This window comes from Saimiri boliviensis, chromosome 17 (assembly GCF_048565385.1).
Source record: "Saimiri boliviensis isolate mSaiBol1 chromosome 17, mSaiBol1.pri, whole genome shotgun sequence".
NCBI classification, from domain to species: Eukaryota; Metazoa; Chordata; class Mammalia; order Primates; family Cebidae; genus Saimiri; species Saimiri boliviensis.
The window spans coordinates 46,570,306-46,589,053 of record NC_133465.1 but is presented as its reverse complement, the minus strand read 5'-3'; the positions used below and the strand labels follow the sequence as shown (position 1 = coordinate 46,589,053).

Sequence of the window (18,748 nt, the reverse complement as noted above, 5' to 3'; positions counted from 1 at the left end):
TACATATCAATAAAACTTAAGAAATATTACGAGCTAAATATTATTGGAAACACAAGATCTAAAAAATTTATGGGATACATATAGCATTGGATTAGTAGAAAACAAACAGCAAATGATTATATTAAAAAACAAGATTTTCATCTTTATCCTCTTTGTTTACATCTTCATCAATCATTTAAGTTTTCATTTTAACTAGATAGAAAAAGAACAATTAAAATTCAAAGTAAGTAGTAAGAAATCAGTAATAAACATAATATCAGGAATCAATGAAATAGAAAACAATTGAGGAAATTAATGAACCTAAAATTTGATTCTTTGAAAGGATTCATAAAGAACTTCCATTTAGTTATTTTTTAGTTAGCCAATAATAATTGTGTATATGTATATTTGTGGGGTACAATGTAATGTTTTGATTTATGTATACGTTGTGGAAAGAGTAAATCAAGCTAATTAACATATCCATCACCTAACCACCTTACCATTGTTTAATGGTGAGAACGTCAAAAATCTACTCTTTTAGCAACTTTGAAATATGCAACCCATTAGTATTAATCTGATGAACATCTAGCCAGATTGATGGGGGAAGCATAAGATAAAACGCAAATTACTGGCCGGGCGCGGTGGCTCAAGCCTGTAATCCCAGCACTTTGGGAGGCCGAGGCGGGCGGATCACGAGGTCAAGAGATCAAGATCAAGACCATCCTGGTCAACATGGTGAAACTCCGTCTCTACTAAAAATACAAAAAAATCAGCTGGGCATGGTGGCGCGTGCCTGTAATCCCAGCTACTCAGGAGGCTGAGGCAGGAGAATTGCCTGAACCCAGGAGGCGGAGGTTGTGGTGAGCCGAGATCGTGCCATTGCACTCCAGCCTGGGTAACGAGCGAAACTCTGTCTCAAAAACACACACACACACACACACACACACACACACACACACACACGTGTGCGCACGCACACACAAATTACCAATATCTGGAATTAAATAGTGTCTTATATAGACACTACAGAGACTAAAAAGCGTAATAGGATTATTATGAACAACTGTATTTCAGTTTCTTTGCAACTTAGGTGAAGTGAACAAACTCCTTGAAAAAATGCAAGTTTCACACAAAATGAAATAGAACAACTGAATAGCATTGTGGGGTTTCCTATATGTAGAGGTAAGCAATTTGATTTGTTTTAAATATTTGATGTAGAGGTAAGCAATTATATATACATGCATATATATATATATATATATATACATATATATATGTATATATATATTTTAATGGAGTCTGTCTCTCACTCAAGCTGGAGTGCAATGGTGTGATCTCAGCTCACTGCAACCTCTGCCTCCTAGGTTCCAGCAATTTTCTTGCCTCAGCCTCTGGAATATCTAGGACTACAGGTGTTTGCCACTATGCCCAGCTAATTTTTGTGTTTTTAGTAGAGACAGGGTTTTACCATATTAGCCAGGCTGGTCTCAACCTCCTGCTCTTAAATGATCTGCCTGCCTGGGCCTCCCAAAGTGCTGGGATTACTGACTTGAGCTACCATGCCCAGACTTTTTTTTTCTAGTTAAAAAAACCACAACTTTTTCACATGGGTAACTCCTAGAAGAGATGGCTTCACTGAACTCCATCAAACATTTAAGGAAGAAATAACACTAATCTCATAGAATCTCTCTCATGAAATAAAGAGGAAACATTTCCCAATTTAATTTATGAACTGTATTACTCCATTCTCACACTGTTATAAAGAAATACTGAGACTGGATAATTTATAAAGGAAGGAGGTGTCATTAAGTCACAGTTCCACATGGTTTAGAAGGCCTCAGGAAACTTACAATAATGGTGGAAGGGGAAGCAGGCATGTCTTACATGAGGGCAGGTGAGAGAGAGCATTTGAAGGAGGACCTGTCAAACACTCAAAAAACCATTAGATCTCCTGATAATTCACTCACTATCACAAGAATAACATAGGGGAAACTGCCCCCAGGGTCCAATCACCTCCCACCAGGTCCCTACCCCAACACACGGGGATTTGGGGATTACAGTTTGAGGTGAGATTTGGGTGGGGACACAGAGCCAAACCATATCATGAACACAGTATATAAACTTGATACCAAAACCTAACAAGGCCATTACAAGAACAGAAAATTGCAGGCAATATTTCTCATGAACATGGATGGGAGGAGAAAATCAGTTTGCTAATTCTATCAACTAATTGAATAAAGCAACTTATATAAATGATAATGCAGAGTGACCAAGTCATTCAATATGATTGATCATATTGTAGAGTCCCCCAGTCCATCCCCACTTCTTTCTTTGCCTTGGGAAACACAGAGTGCCTTGACCACCCTTGTGGCCCAGCCAGCTGCATGTTTTCCCTGCAGCCTGAACCCGAGCCGGGCCTTGAACATTCCCAGGCACTGTTAAAGTTATTTAGGTTGTTATCCAAATCAACCATGCTGCTGCATGTAGATACTAGCCCTGGCCCTGAGTCAAAGTTCTTAAAGCCTCATGTAAACTCTTATTACCTGACGCACAAATGTTAAAAGCAGCAAGACAACTGCTGCAGTGGAGATGCGTGCAAAGTGCTCTGGGAGGAGCCCATCTCAACATGAGGTAGTTGAATGACCTTTCAGCTGAGTCTTGACATGTGAGTTCATCCAGGAAAGGAATGGCAGAAGAGGATTTGACCAAGAAAACAGTATCTACAAAGCTTGCAGGATGGCTGGAGCTTGGGGTTTGTGAGAGAGAACATCAGGAAGTGAGCCTAGAAAGGTAAATTGGCACCAGGTTAGGGAAGGTCATATTTGCCAAAGTAGAAAGTCTGCACTCCGTAAGTGGAAAGTGAAAAAAAACAGGTTTGTATTTTAAGAAAATGATTCTAAGTGGATGTTGTAAGATAAGAGCATATTATTATACGAAATAAACTACTGTGTTCTTCTCTTATTTTTTTTAATCATGGCCTTTCATGATGTCTATTTCTTTTCTCTATTCCCAATGTTCCTTTCATCCGATGATTATGTGCTATAGAAATTGTCATGGGTGATTAGCGACTCTCTGGGGCTGGTGGCATGGGGGTAAGAAGAATTTATCAAGATAGTTGTAGGTAATGAAGGGCAGATTTATTAGACAAAGTATGAAAATAGGTTGCAAGGGAGCAACAGGCAGCATAGCAGAGAAGGAGTTGTCTTTAAGGAGACAAAGGCATGCTGGAGATTTTACAGGATGGTGCTTGTGCTGTGTGCTGAAGAGGGTTTGTGCAGTACTGATAACACTAAGGCTGCAGTGAGCTAACTCGCATTTTTCTATCAGCTGAAAGTCTGGTGATAGCTAGGTGAAGGAGGATTGTGAGTTATTTGTGCGGGAGGGCTATGGGCTATGTGTCCTGGACCATGAAGAAGGTAGATCAGTCTTATAGCTTATCCGCTTTCTTTTTTTGTTTTTGTTTGTTTGTTTGATTGGTTGGTTTTGCTTTCCTGTGGTCCTGCCAGCCTGACTTCTTTTCCCTAAGGAGGGCATCATAGAAATGAATTCTGGGCAATTTCCATATTCTACAATGGAGACTACAACTATAGATGATTCTACAACATTACCTAATTCATCAAGACCAACATAAATAGTCGTACCCTGCAGGACAATAACCAGTAACCAACACTTTACAATTAGAATTAGTTCAAGACAAAAGGAAATATTTTCCATTTTACCTGCAGTTACAGTACTGCATTTTAACTAACTGGAACCTGTGATGGACAATGAAAACATGGGTTTTCTTCAAAGATATTTTTCTTTTGACTCATTAGGTTATTGTGAAAGGATAATTTTCTTTCAGAGAGTTGTGATTTTTCAAAAGTGGTTTTGAATCCTTGAACTCATGTTTGTTGCAAAGCAGCATCAATATACCATGAAGCACTCTAACAACTTTTCGCATACGTGTTGATGTGTAAAGAGAATCACTAAATGCAAACTCAGCTCTGCCCAGGGAGTAATAATTCCTAAGAGACTATTTTAACTCACTTACGTATGTTCTTCTGGTTTGGTTTGGTTTGGTTTCTGTTATCAGCTTCCTAGGAAGCAGCGCTCAAGATTAGAAGAAGAAGTAGGTTTATTCTGAATCATAGATTTTTTAACTTTTTCAGATTAATGTGTTTTTTTCTATAATGTTCTTAAAAATTCTAGAGGCAATTTTCTCTGTGCACCTTTGAAAATGAAATACATGTTTCGACTAAAGCCAAGCAAAGTGGAATAGATTATACTTCATAACGGAGGTGAAATTCAAGAGAGAATCCAAAAAAGTCACATATCTCAAGTTCCTATCTGTCAGATTTGGCATCAGAGATTCCGTCCAGTGGAATTACTCATTTGGAACTTGAATAGAATTTTATTTCCCAAGTTCCAGTATTTTTATACATCTCAGAAGCAAAGACTCCTGTGGGTTCCTCGCCTCTTTTCTGAAGTATAATCACTGAGGAATTCCCAAGGGACTAAAAGATTATAACTTAGAATTTTATATTTCACTCTTATTAGGAATACAGGTAAAATAGTATAACTTATCTACAAATAAGAAATGTGGAGAAGGCAAGTTTCAGGAAATCAAAGATCATAATTCCAGCTCTAACCAATTTATATTTGAACTTACAGGAAACAAGTTATTCCTATCAATTATGTAAAGAGACTTTTCCATTTGTATGCAAGTAGACATGGTTTCTACACACACACACACACACACACACACACACTTTAAAACCAGTATGTACCTCACTCCTCCAGTCCTGTCAGCACATGCTCTAAGATCACAAAAAGCACCGGAAGATCGCTAACCACACTGACCATTTTTATCGTGGTGGCACAAACAAATGAGTGTCCTTTCATGAGCTGTAAGACTAATTTTAAAGAAGACACAAGCAATCAACGCACAGAATCAAAATCTGTGGGAATATTAATTTCCTGATTTGTAAAGAGTTGTATCTGTAATTATTGATTGGCCAAATGTTCTCTTTCTTTTCTTATTCTGTCAACAGGACAATGCTTCCTATGACAATTTTCCGAAGTAAGTGTTTTGTCTTGCACATGGAAATGGTATGGACCCTGCTTTGGTAACCTAAAGTTATCCCTCTTTTATGAGGCATACAACTCTTCTTCAGCAAATAAACAACTCTAATGAGATGTTTCTATAAAAACTGGCACCATAAATGATAAAGAAAACATCCGGTGCAGCCTGTAAACACCCATTTTGAGGGGGGGGGCTATATAAAACTCTCAGGAGGGAGGGAGCGTTTTGGAGTCAAGGCAGCTGGTGTTTTGCAGCCAGTCTCTGTCTTTGCTTTTAGAAGGATGTCTTCAGACTGCTCCTCCATGCCCTGCTCTCCTGAGTCCTGTACCAGGGCTTCCTGTTGTGCACCTGCCTCAAGCTGTTCCATGGAGGCAGCTTGTCTCCCCGGTTCCTGTGCTGCATCCCGATGTCAGACCCCTAGCTTCCTATCCAGGTCTCTCGGGCTGACCGGTTGCCTCCTGCCATGCTACTTTACTGGGAGTTGTAGTAGTCCCTGCTTGGTGGGGAACAGTGCCTGGTGTGAGGACGGAGTGTTCACTAGCAACGAGAAGGAGACAATGCAGTTCCTGAATGACAGACTCGCCAATTATCTGGAGAAGGTGCGCAGCCTGGAGGAGACCAATGCGGAGCTGGAATCCAGGATCCAAGAGCAATGTGAACAGGATATCCCACTGGTGTGCCCCGATTATCAGTGTTACTTCAATGCCATTGAAGATCTCCAACAAAAGGTGCATGTCCTGTTACCCTAGTCCTTCAGCTTCCCGATCTATGGTTTGCTTTATCTTTCTACTAGAAGGGGCTGTTTTACGGAAGGAAGCCAAGAGAAAGGAGACTTCTGAGAGTTAATGGTACATAGGGAAGAGCACTGTACTGGAAGTCCGGAAACCTCAGCCCCAGCCCCAGAGCTACTACCCCTGATTACTGAGTAACTATAACAAAGTAACTTGTCTGTAGACTTTTCCTTCATCATCTATAGAATGCAAAAAGACTGTATTATATCCAAAATTGCTTTTGTATGTGACACTGAACATTTATGTTACCTGAACACAGATCATGAAATGCCATCTTTTTAACCACCTAGTCATGTTCTTCCCTCCCTGATGAATTTCCATTCTTATGGGAGAAGATATAATCATAATACAAACTCCTGATGGAGAAAAACGTTCATGGCGTTCAACTGCCTAGGAATAGAGCAAAATGTCTTATATTATGAAAAAAAGTAAACCTTTTTATTTCTCTATTTTGTCTCTAAATTGGCACTGCTTGTTTTCTTCATGAAGTGACATGGTTAATGAGGAAAGCAGGCTGAAGGCGATTTTACACTTTCTTATAAAGACTTTTAAAAGATAACTAATGGCATAGCTGTTAGATAGAAGTTTATTTAGGTTTCTCTCAAAGAATAATTTATGAAATAAGGACTTTCTTCCCAGATCTTATGCACAAAGGCAGAGAATTCTAGACTTGCTGTACAACTTGACAACTGCAAACTGGCCACTGAGGATTTTAAGTCAAAGTAAGTTTAATTTAATTTAATTATTTCTAGATGGAGTTTCACTTTTGTTGCCCAGGCTGGAGTGCAGTGGCACTATCTTGGCTCACTGCAACCTCCATCTCCTGGGTTCAAGCGAGTCTCCTGCCTCAGTCTCCCAGGTAGCTGAGATTACAGGCAGGCGTGTGCTGCCACGCCCAGCTAATTTTTGTATTTTTAGTAGAGAAGAGGTTTCACCGTGTTGGCCAAATGGTCTCAAACTCCTGACCTCAGGTGATCCGCCCGTCTTGGCCTCCCAAAGTGCTGGGATTACAGGCATGAGCCACTACACCCAGGCTTAATTTTATTTTGAAAATAATTTATGGCTCTCTTGCGCTCTCTCTCTCTCTCTCTCTCTCTCTCTCTCTCTCTCCTCTTTCTCTTTCTCTCTCTCTCTCTCTCTCTCTCTCTCTCTCTCACACACACACACACACACACACACACACATATTCTCTATATAATATCTTAAAGTTAAGAATGTCTTAAAAGCTTGAATTTATCATTTCTCAGGAATTAAGAGAAATTCTGCATGTGGCTTCCTGAAGTCCATATGTCAATTCTCCGTGTATCCCCACACTTTGCACAGCATTTAACAGAGTAAGCGCTGGATTTCTCTTTTGCTGTGAAAGGTACGACAGTGAACTGTCCCTTCGCCAGCTGTTAGAGGCTGACATCAGCGGCCTGCGTGGGATCCTGGATGAGCTGACCTTGTGCAAATCCGACCTGGAGGCCCATGTGGAATCTCTGAAGGAAGATCTCCTTTGCCTTAAGAAAACCCATGAGGAGGTAAGGAAAGTGGCAATTCCGTTGAAGGACTCCAAGAGTAACATGGTTACACTGACAGACGATCTGTTGAGGTTTGTGAATTGAACTAGAGCAGACGTTTAAGCTGGACTAAAACTACTGGAGGCATTATTACTGTTCAGCCTGATCATTCCAGTGTGTCTCTGAACTAAGATGTTAAATAGCCCCTGGCCAGTGCCAGACGAAGAAATCAAACTCCTCTCCTGCCCTTGCCTTTGTGGAGAAGGTGAATAACTCCACAAATGGCTTTTCTTGAAGCTTTATGCCACCCCTAACTCCAATCCACAGGGTATAAAAATTAGGCTGAGAAACACACTGTGAAGGCCATTTCAAAAAGGGATAAGGACCCATGCGCTATCTGGACCAGTGTTTTTAAATATTCCACATTTATAGACTTTTAAAAATCATAAAATATAAAGCAATTGATACATTAATAAAGCTAGAAAATGAAAAGCTGAATGATGTAGCAAATTACATTTGCTCTTTGAACATTTGTTGATGGCAATCATAGCTAACATTTATCGAGAACTTCCTATGTGCCAGGACTTTTATAAGTTAATTATATGTAGATTAACTCTTCTGGATCTCACAATAACCTTCGGGAGAAATGTCCAATTATTATCCCCATTTTACAGATGAAGAAACTGAGACCCTTGTAAGTGGTGAAAAGATTCAGCCCAGGCAATCTGAATCAAAATCTCATACTTTTACCCACTACTCCAAAAAACAGAAGTAGAACGCCATTGGATGTCAAATGAATTTTTTCTTCACCATTCTGTGACATTCTTTACGACATTCCACTTTCAGGAAGTCAACTTGCTTCGTGGACAGCTTGGCGACCGCCTCAGCGTGGAGCTAGATACTGCCCCGACCCTTGACCTCAACAGGGTCCTGGATGAGATGCGCTGTCAGTATGAAACGGTGCTCGCCAACAATCGCAGAGAAGCGGAAGAATGGTTCGCTGTTCAGGTCAGCACCCAGATCAAAAAAATGGCAGGCTTACATCTGCCTTTTTTGAATTCTCTAATGGTACCTGTGTTTCAGACAGAAGAGCTGAATCAGCAGCAACTGTCCAGCGCGGAGCAGCTGCAGGGCTGCCAGACGGAGATCCTGGAACTGAAACGCACAGCCAGTGCTCTGGAAATTGAGCTCCAAGCACAGCAAAGCCTGGTGCGTGAGGCAAAGGCAAAGTGTCTGTTGTGTCACGGATAAGTCAGACCCTGAGATGTTAAGCCCTCTTCCATATCCAGGGATCATATTTCCTTGCCTTTCCCAAATACTGCCATTTACCCAGCTATTAATAGAAGCAGAAGTGACAGGTCGACAGCTTGTATTGCTCTCTAAGATGCCTCGCCTTCACTCTTGGGCTTGAGTCTGATGCTTCAGCAGCTTCCAGAGACAGGGAGGGAGAAGCAGAGTGAGAGAGAGACCTCCAGGCTAAGGTCACTTAAGCATTCCAGCAGGTTTTAATTCTCATTTGATTCAGGCCAGTTTTCCAGGCTCATTGTCATATCTAAAACAAAGAATCATTTTCAAACGTTTCATCCTACCATTTCCCAGGATCTACTTCAACCTGACACTTCACTGCCTCCCACCCCACTCAAGCAACAAGAACACCGTGTGTTCAAGATTACATTCACCAGTTCTGGTCAAGCACCACTGTGTGCATTTCATTAGGTCCTGCAGAGTACCTAGAAGAATGATAGCTGAGCATTCATCCTGTGAGAGGCATCATGCTCATTTAAGCCTAACAATAACTTTATGGGATAGATACCTTTATCCCGTAACACAGATAAGGAAAACTGAGACTCAGATTAAGTAACTTGCAAAGGATGCAATTCTAAGAAGTAAACATGAAAGCTGACTTCAGCCGGATGAATCCCAGAGTCTCTTCTCTCTCTTTTTAAATTTATTTTTATTGATACATAATATTCACAAATATTTATGGAGTACATGTAATATTTTGTTAGATGCATAGAATGTGTGATGATCAAGTCAAGATATTTAGGGCATCCATCATCTTCAGTATTTATTAATTCTATGTGTTGGGAACATTTCAAGTCTTCTAGCTACTTTGAAATACCCACTGTATTGTTGTTAACTGTAGTCACCCTTCTCTGCTGTCCAACATGAAAATGTATTCCTTCTATCTAACTCTATGTTCGTACCCATTAACCAACCTCTCTTCATCCCCTTACCACACATATACCCTTCCCAGCCTCTGGTACCAAGAGCCTCTTCTCTTAACAGCACTATACTACCCATCTCTGCCCAGAGCACAAACTCAGTGTTTCCTTTCAAATGCTGTTGATAGTCCTTAAGCTTCACAAATATGTCATGGATTGCTGTAGTCATAGTGGTGGTAGTAAGAGCTGACATGCAGAATGGTGGTAGTATGGCTGGCACTGTCCTAAGTGCTTTACACATACTAACTCTTAATCTTCACAACCCCCTAATGAGACAAATGCTTTGCATTCCCCAATATATAGAGAATAAAACTGAGGCTCGTGGAAGGTAAATAATTTGCCGGTAGTCACATAGCTAGAAAAGGGTAGAGCAAGGATTTGAAAGTAGGCACTCTGGTGGCTCACCCCTGTAATCCCAGCACTTTGGGAGGCCGAGGCGGGTGGATTGCCTGAGCTCAGGAGTTCGAGACCAGCCTGGGCAACATGGTGAAACCCCCTAAAACACAAAAAATTAGGTGGGCGTGGTGGCAGGTGCCTGTAGTCCCAGCTACTCGGGAGGCTGGGGCAGGAGAATTGCTTGAATCTGGGAGGCAGAAGACTCTGGCCCCAGACACTGCACTTCATGGTCCTTTGGACAATGTTTCCTCCTGCAGACAGAATCTCTGGAATGTACCGTGGCAGAAACTGAGGCCCAGTACAGCTCCCAGCTGGCCCAGATTCAGTGCCTGATCGATAACGTGGAGAACCAGCTGGCCGAGATCCGTTGCGACCTGGAGAGACAGAACCAGGAGTACCAAGTGCTGCTGGATGTGAAGGCCCGGCTGGAGGGCGAAATCAACACGTACCGGGGCCTGCTGGACAGTGAGGACAGCAGGCAAGTTCCACAGTTACTCATGAAACCCCCCCGAGTCTCAGAGACGCTGATGGAAAAGAATCCCGTGTCCCCAACGTCTGGCCCAGTCCAAACCTCCCTAATGTGTTCAGGGATCTTCTTAAAAGAGTGCTGAAAAGTAGCTGAGGCTAAGTGCATGACAAGAGAAATATTTTAAAAATATTCTAAAGGCAGTTAATTATTAGTGTAGTATGTCATGCTGGCATCTCTCTTTGTTCCTGTTTTCCACTGACAGAAAATCAGGAATAACCCTAAGATAACATTTGCAAAATCAAGAGAAAAGATAAGAGACGGCTCAACTGCCACTGCTGCAGTGAACAAGAAGTGGCAATTCGGGGTTCGAAGAAATAGGCTTCGGTCAATGCTACTGTGCAGAGTTTTTTTCAGAACATCATTTATAGGGCAAATTTTTGACATGGGTTTTCTGAGTTGCCATTTTATCAGGATTACCCTGTTAAGCTTAGTTTAAAATCGGTTTTCCCCAGGCTTTCCTGTAACACATGTTCGACCGCATGCACACCGAGCAACACTTGTGAGCCATGCTCAGCCTATGTCATCTGCACAGTTGAAAACTGCTGTTTGTGAATGTGAAGGACAGCAGGTGGAGGAACCAAAGCCAGCAGCGTCCTAGAAAGGAGATGGGGCTTCAACCAGGGACGCCCGAACTGGAGCACAAGTCCAGGGGGTTTCACATCCGGGAATTGCCCTCCTGGCATCCTCAGTCTTTCTGTTTTACTATTTCCTCTCCTTCTGGCTTATTTGTGGTATGCTGGGAGCCCATAAAGCATTCTTGCAAATCTCCAGATAAAACGTGTTTTATTCCTTTAACATGGTAAGTGTAGTTCTGTGGCTGATTGCTGTTGATGGAATATTCATTTTATGGAAAGGGAATCATCTAAACCAGGAGTCCCCAAACTTTTTACACAGAGGGCCAGTTCACTGTCCCTCAGACCGTTGGAGGGCCGCCACATAGTGTGCTCCTCACACTGACCACCAATGAAAGAGGTGCCCCTTCCTGAAGTGCGGCGGGGGGCTGGATAAATGGCCTCAGGGGGCCGCATGCGGCCCACGGGCCATAGTTTGGGGACGCCTGATTAAACCCATAACCATAGTTTCAAAGTACATAAACCCAGGCTGAAAACATTTTTTAACTCCTCAAATACAAATAAATTAATGAACCCATGCAAAATGTCATATATCTTAGAAGATAGTTGTATGTATCTTTCTGAGAGAAAATTTAGGAATAAAACGTGATAACATTTATTTTTTGATTATAAAAGTACTAGATTCTCTTTTTTAAAATTTTGGCTCATTAAAAGGGAAAAGGTCACTTACGATTTCATCTTCCAAACAGCCATTGTCAGTATTTTGGTTTTTCCACATTGCTATAATCATACTTACATATGCACACAGTTGTGTAATCTTTCTTTCATTTATGTCATCTGAACATTTTTAATTTTAATAAAAATGTAATATTGTATTGTGGCCATCATTTTACCAGTTGCATAATATACCGTGAGTTGCATTGGTCTGTTATTGGACATTTAGGTTATAAGAATAATTATTCTCATACATTTAAAAAACAAGGTAGAGAACTTCCAGAATGATGAAGTATTCCTCCCTCTAAGTCTACCTAAAAATGCTGGAAACTACATATCTAATAAACATAGGAAGACTCTGAAAAGTAGAAGAAGCAGCCTAACCACCTAAAGGTGTTGAGACCCCAGGAGTGACACTGTGGTGGGCTCCCTGGATTATCTTTTTATCTCATATATCCCAGAGTGGGAGCCAGAGAAACCAATAATCAGAAACACCAACAGGTGCAGACAAAACAAATAAACAAACAGGAAAAGCTTGCTCTGCTTAGCTAAAGAACCAGAAAAGAGGCAGCCTGGAAAGACAGAAAACCTTTAGACAATAACCACTCAACTCAGCCAAACACCACAGGAAACGTCGCTTTGCCCACCCCTATCCACACCAGGAAAGGCCAGGTAGTGAGTCCAGACTTCTGTCCTTCCCAGGCTATCACAAGGCACTCAAACTTCCCCACTGGGGTAGAGTCAGGGAAGGCTAAGTGAGAGATTCAGGACTTTCATTCCTGCTATGAGATGTGGAAGCACCCGCCTCCCACCACCACCACAGTGTCAGTGGAAACCACACAGGCAGCCTAGACTTACCTCTGCAGGCTGCAGTGAGGCTCTTCTCTTCTTCTCTAGGGCTAGAGTCACAGGAGGCCTGCTGGACAGCCAGGACTCTTTCCCTCCCCCAGCAGTACCAAGGCCACTCCCCATGCAGTGTCAGTGGAATCTGCATGGAAGCAATATCAAGATATTTCTGCCCCTCCTGGCCAGGGTGGTATCTGCAGAGGCCAGGTAAGCAGTCTAAAATCCCCCCTCCCAGCAGTGATGAGGAGCTCTCCCCTTGAGTGTCTACAGAGGCAGAGTGGAGAGAACCTGTATTTCCACTCCCACCTGTTAGGAATGAAGCAGCATCCCCTTCCCCTACCAAAACAGTGTCAGAGGAGACCAGCTAGAACAGAAGATTAAATAATAACCTGAATTTTATAGCATAATATCCCAGCGTCCAGGTTTCAATCAAAAATTGCCTTTCATACCAAGGACCATAAAATCTCAACTTACATGAGAAAAGGCAATCAACAAATTCCAACATCAAGAGGAAAAAGGTGTTAGAATTAACTGACGAGGGTTTTTAACTTTTTATTTTTTATTTTTCTGGGTACCTAGTAGATGTATACATTTTGGGGGTACATGAGATGATTTGATTACACAGCCAACAAACATATGAAAAAAGCTCCTCATCACTGGTCATTGGAGAAATGCAGATCAAAACCACATTGAGATACCATCTCACACCAGTTAGAATGGCGATCATTAAAAACTCTGGAAACAACAGATGGTGGAGACGATGTGGAGAAATAGAAACGCTTTTACACTGTTGGTGGGAGTGTAAATTAGTTCAACCATTGTGGAAGACAGTGTGGCGATTCCTCAAGGATCTAGAAATAGAAATTCCATTTGACCCCACAATCTCATTACTGGGTATATACCCAAAGGATTATAAATCATTCTATTATAAAGACACATGCACACATATATTCATTGAGGTACTGTTTACAACAGCAAAGACTTGGAACCAACCCAAATGCCCATCGATGATAGACTGGACAGGGAAAATGTGGCACACATATACCATGGAATACTATGTAGCCATAAAAAATGATGAATTCATGTCCTTAGTAGGGACATGGATGAATCTGGAAACCATAAATCTCAGCAAACTGACACAAGAACAGAAAATCAAACACTGCATGTTCTTACTCATAAGCACATGTTGAATAATGAGAACACATGGACACAGGAAGGGGAGCATCACACACAGGGGTCTGTTGGTGGGGCTAGGGGAGGGACAGCAGTGGGTGGAGAGGTTAGGGAGGGATAACATGGGGAGAAATGCCAGATACAGGTGATGGGGGGGGGTGGAGGCAGCAAATCACATTGCCATGTGTGTACTTAAGCAAAAATCCTGTATGATTTGCACATGTACCCCAGGACCTAAAGAACAGCAAAAAAAAAAAAAAAAAAAAAAAAAAAAAAAAAAAAAAAAAAAAAAAAATTATGAAAGCAGTAAGAGAGGAATGACACCTTACCAACAGAAGAAAACAATTTAAATGATGGCAGGTCTGTCACCATGAACTATGGAAACCAATAGGAAGTAGTACGATAGTTTCCAAATGCTAAAAGATAAAAACTGTCAACCCAGATTTATAGACCCTGTGAAAATATCCTTCAGAAAATCAAAGAGAAATCAAGATATTCTCAGATGAAGGCAACTTAAAAGATGTGGTTGCCAGCAAACCTACCCAAAATGACGATTAAAGAAAGTTCTCTAAACACAAACAAAATATAAAATAAGGACACTTTCCTATAAAATAAGGAAACTTGGAACATCAGACAGGAAAAAAATATAATAAAAAATTAATATATAAATAATTTAAATAAATTTCTTTCTCTTCCTGTTTTCTAAATTATGTTTCATGGTTGATGCAAGAAGTATAACACTGTCTGATCGGTTCTCAGTCTATGTGTAGAAGATACTTAAGACAATTATATTAAAATGGAGGTGAGTAAAGGAATTTAAACAGAGGTATGTTTTCTATACTTGATTTAAACTGATAAAACGTTAAAAACTAGTAGACAATGGCAAAAAATAAGAAGTTAGAAGGTCCCTGAATTCTAGGTTCTGTGTACAGCTCATCATAAGGACCCTCATGCCATAGCCTCAAGCATTACCTGCTTTAAATGCCAGAAGCACTTATGATTCAGGGACTCATGCTTCTCAGTGTAAATTTAATATTTACAATTCATGGATTCCTCACTGGCTCTACAGAGGCAGATAAGGCCTTCCTAGTCCCCAGCCACTGGGCTCAGGCTGGCCCCAGTGCCCATTCTTCCTATGTTGTGCACAACCCCTTTCTTAGAAAGATAGGGGACAAAGCTGTCAAGAACTTTCTATCATTTCCAGATTTGATCTTCCAGGACAGTGTGGACTAAAGTTTTTACAGCTGAGATTCTCCAAAATGACACTCAAAAAAAAAGAAAAGACAGAAGCACTTCTAGAACATGTTGCCTTCTCGGCCCCTGGGGCAGGGAAGAAACATCCCAAAGGCCTTCAGCCAGACAACAAAGCCTCGGTAATACCCTGCCTAACTGCAAAGGGGCAAAGGAGAGTAAGTCTCCCATGTGTCCCAATGGGGAGGACAACCAGATATGCATGAGCCCTAGAGTCTCTTCCAGGGCAGTCTTGAAACACACAGATGAGGAAAGGGTAAAGGGAACCCCAACAATAAATGTGCAGTGGAGGGACAGGGCAGGAAGAGTCTGAGCAAAGGCAAAGGATGCAGTTGGGCTAGAATGGATGGAGTGGGTCGGGGTCCAGGAATATGAGGTAAAGTCAGCTGCGTCGAGACTGTGGAGGGCCTTGATTACCAGGCAAACAAGAGTTTGAGCCTTGCTCTGCCTATAGGAAGGTTGAACGTTTCTGCACCTGCAGTGGAGCTGTGTGACAGTAGATGAAGAAGCTCTCCAAGGTGGAGAATGTATTAAAGTGATTACAGGCTAGCCAGATTGACAAAAGTTAACAAATGACCTGGTGGCAGAAAAATAAAGGTGACAAATATCCACTAGTCTGTCAGAAGTTTGATAATGAAAAGAAGGCAGAAGCCACCTTCATGGAAGAAGGGCCTCATGGTTATGGGTCAGACATATTGTAGGATCACGTAACAGATGCACTTACAGGGAAAGAAAAAATGATCCAATAGTAAAGAAGACATGAAAGAGGCAAGAAAAGGGGCGAGCATAATGGATGACATGTTGCCCTGAAGAAATAAAACAATCAGCCATGGAAGGAAGGAACAACTCTGCCTGTGAGACACAATGAGGAAAAGAATAAAAATGATAAGATAGAAGGGTATGGAAGCAGAAAAAACTCTGAAAAACTAACGAAGCAGAAACATTAGTTTTTTAGTCAAGTTTTGATGATTCTAAAAGGGATACATTCAATTTGTGAAATGTATATAAAAACATAAATAAGAAAATAACAATCATCAATAACTACAAAATGCAAAGAATTTCACTGCTAACCTCTTGATGTATTTCCTTTCAGTGTTTTTAACACATTTTCAAACTTATGGACTATTGCAAACACTGCTATTTTATAGAGTCAAATTTATCAAATTTTTTACAGTTTCTTAATTTCAAGTCACTGTTACAAAGGCCTTCCTCATCCGAATTTGTAAAATAATTCACCTATATTTTCTTTTAGTACATTTATGACTTCTACTTTTCACATTTGAATCTTTGATCCATTTGTAGTTTAAGTATATGGATCAAGTAGTGAACATTCGTGCAGCTACCCAGTTGTATCAAATCTTAACTTTTTATGTTAACTCTACTTTATTGAGATATAATTTTCTTTTTTTAAATTATACTTTAAGTTCTGGGGTACATGTGCAGAACTTGCAGGTTTGTTACAGAGGTATACACGTACCATGGTGGTTTACTACATCCATCCCCCTGTCATCTACATTAGATATTTTTCCTAATGTCAGCCCTCCCCAATCCCCTTACCCCCTGCTATCCCTCCCCTAGCTCCCCAACCCCCCAACAAGCCCCAATGTGTGGTGCTCCCCTCCATGTGTCCATGTGTTCTCATTGTTCAACACCCACTTATGAGTGAGAACATGCAGTGTTTGGTTTTCTATTCTTGCGTCGGTTTGCTGAGAATGATGGTTTCCAGATTTATCCATGCCCCTGCAAAGGACATGAACTCATCCTTTTTGTGGCTGCATAGTATTCCATGTGTACATGTGCCACATTTTCTTTATGCAGTCTATCACTGATGGACATTTGAGTTGGTTCCAAGTCTTTGTTATTGTAAACAGTGCTGCAGTAAACATATGTGTGCATGTGTCTTTATAACCGAATGTTTTAGAATCCTTTGGGTGTATATCCAGTAATGGTCTTGCTGGGTCATATGGTATATCTAGCTCTAGATCCTTGAGGAATTGCCACACTGTCTTCCACAATGGTTGAATTAATTTGCACTTTCACCAACAATGTAAAAGCATTCCTATTTCTCCACATCCTCTCCAGCATCTGTTGTCTCCTGATTTTTTTTAATGATCACCATTCTAACTGGCGTGAGATGGTATCTCAATGTGGTTTTGATTTGCATTTTTCTAATGACCAGTGATGATGAGCTTTTTTTCCATATGTTTGTTGGCTGCATAAATGTCTTAAAGGACTTCATGACTAAAACACCAAAAGCAATGGCAACAAAAGCCAAAATAGACAAATGGGATCTAATTAAATTTAAGAGCTTCTGCACAACAAAAGAAACTATCATTAGAGTGAACCGGCAACCAACAGAATGGGAAAAAAAATTTTGCAATCTATCCATCTAACAAAGGGATAATTTTCACGGAATAAAATGCATCCATTGAAAGTATGCAGCTCAGACCAGGCACAGTGGCTCACAATTGTAATCCTAGTGCTTTGGGAGGCCAAGGTGGGAGGATCACTTGAGGTTAGGGGTTTGAGACCACCCTAGGCAACATAATGAGGCCCCATCTCTATAACAATATTTTTAAAAATTAGCCAGGCATAGTGGCATGTGCCTGTAGTCCCAGCTACTCAGGAAGCTGAGGTGGGAAGATCACTTGAGCCCAGGAGTTCAAGGTTGCAGTGAGCTGTGATTATGCTACTGAACTCCAGCCTGAGCAATAGAGTGAGACCCTGTGTCTAAAAATAAAAATAAAAGTATGTCGCTTCATGGAGTTTGAAAGCACATGAACTTGTGTAATCAACACCCAGATCAAGATACAGAATAGCATTTCAAAATGTAGAGCAACAACCTTAGAAATTCTTTCTTGCTGCTTTCCAGCCAACACATCTCTTCCACAGAGACAACCACTATTCTGATCTCTAACCGTGCCAAAAATGAGTTTTGCGTGTTTTTGAAGTTAATATAAATGTAGGCATACTGTTTGTACAGTTTTGTGCCTGACTTCTTCAGCTCAACATGTTTTTGAGATTTTTTTCCATGGTGTCATGAGTACCAGCAGTTCAAATACTTTTTGTGTGTATAAAATAAATACATTCATCTCTCTATCTCTCGTGGACATATACTTAGCCATAAAATTGCTGGGTCCTTGGTCCTTGGGGAGGTCCTGTGTGTGTGTGTGTGTGTGTGTGTGTGTGTGCGCCTGTGTGTAAAGTGCATGACTATAGTGCATATATATATATATATAGTGACTATATATATATAATGACTGTATATATATATATATATAGTCATTCACTATATATATATATAGTGAATGACTGTATGAATAAATACATGTTTATTTATTTTTATACACTATATAGTCATGTACCACATAATGACATTTCAGTCAACAATGGAATACACACACAAAAGTTGTCCCAGAAAACTATAATGTCATATTTTTATTGTGCCTTTTCTAAGTTTAAATGTGTTTATAGATACACAAATGCTTACCATTGTGTCACAATTGCCTACTGTATTCAGCACAGTAACATGCTGTGCAGGTTTATAGCCTACGAGCAATAGACTACACCAAAAAGCCTAAATGTGTTATAGACCATACCATCCAGGTTCATGAAGCCCACCGTGATGTTCACACAACAACAAAATCACTGAAGGTGAAGTTCTCAGAATATATTCCCATTGCTACAAAACATACAACTGTGTGT

The 18,748-nt window shown here is 40.8% G+C and overlaps 1 protein-coding gene across 1 annotated transcript; it reads left to right on the top strand.

Moving 5' to 3' along the window:
* The first annotated feature begins 5,284 nt into the window (after positions 1–5,284).
* KRT40 (keratin 40) lies at positions 5,285–11,698 on the top strand. Its single transcript, XM_010330652.2, has 7 exons — positions 5,285–5,772; positions 6,475–6,557; positions 7,202–7,358; positions 8,184–8,345; positions 8,421–8,546; positions 10,216–10,436; positions 10,940–11,698. The coding sequence occupies exons 1-7, from the start codon at positions 5,326–5,328 to the stop codon at positions 11,037–11,039; spliced, it is 1,296 nt and encodes a 431-aa protein (XP_010328954.1). The 5' UTR covers positions 5,285–5,325; the 3' UTR covers positions 11,040–11,698.
* The last annotated feature ends 7,050 nt before the right edge of the window (positions 11,699–18,748 follow it).

What these genes read in the sequence shown, in the direction of transcription:
- KRT40 (XM_010330652.2), top strand. Translation starts at nt 5,326, where the DNA reads ATGTCTTCAGACTGCTCCTCCATGCCCTGCTCTCCTGAGTCCTGTACC. An exon ending in ACTGAGGATTTTAAGTCAAA is followed by an intron (nt 6,558 to 7,201) that starts GTAAGTTTAATT and finishes TTGCTGTGAAAG; the next exon opens with GTACGACAGTGAACTGTCCC. An exon ending in AAGAATGGTTCGCTGTTCAG is followed by an intron (nt 8,346 to 8,420) that starts GTCAGCACCCAG and finishes CCTGTGTTTCAG; the next exon opens with ACAGAAGAGCTGAATCAGCA.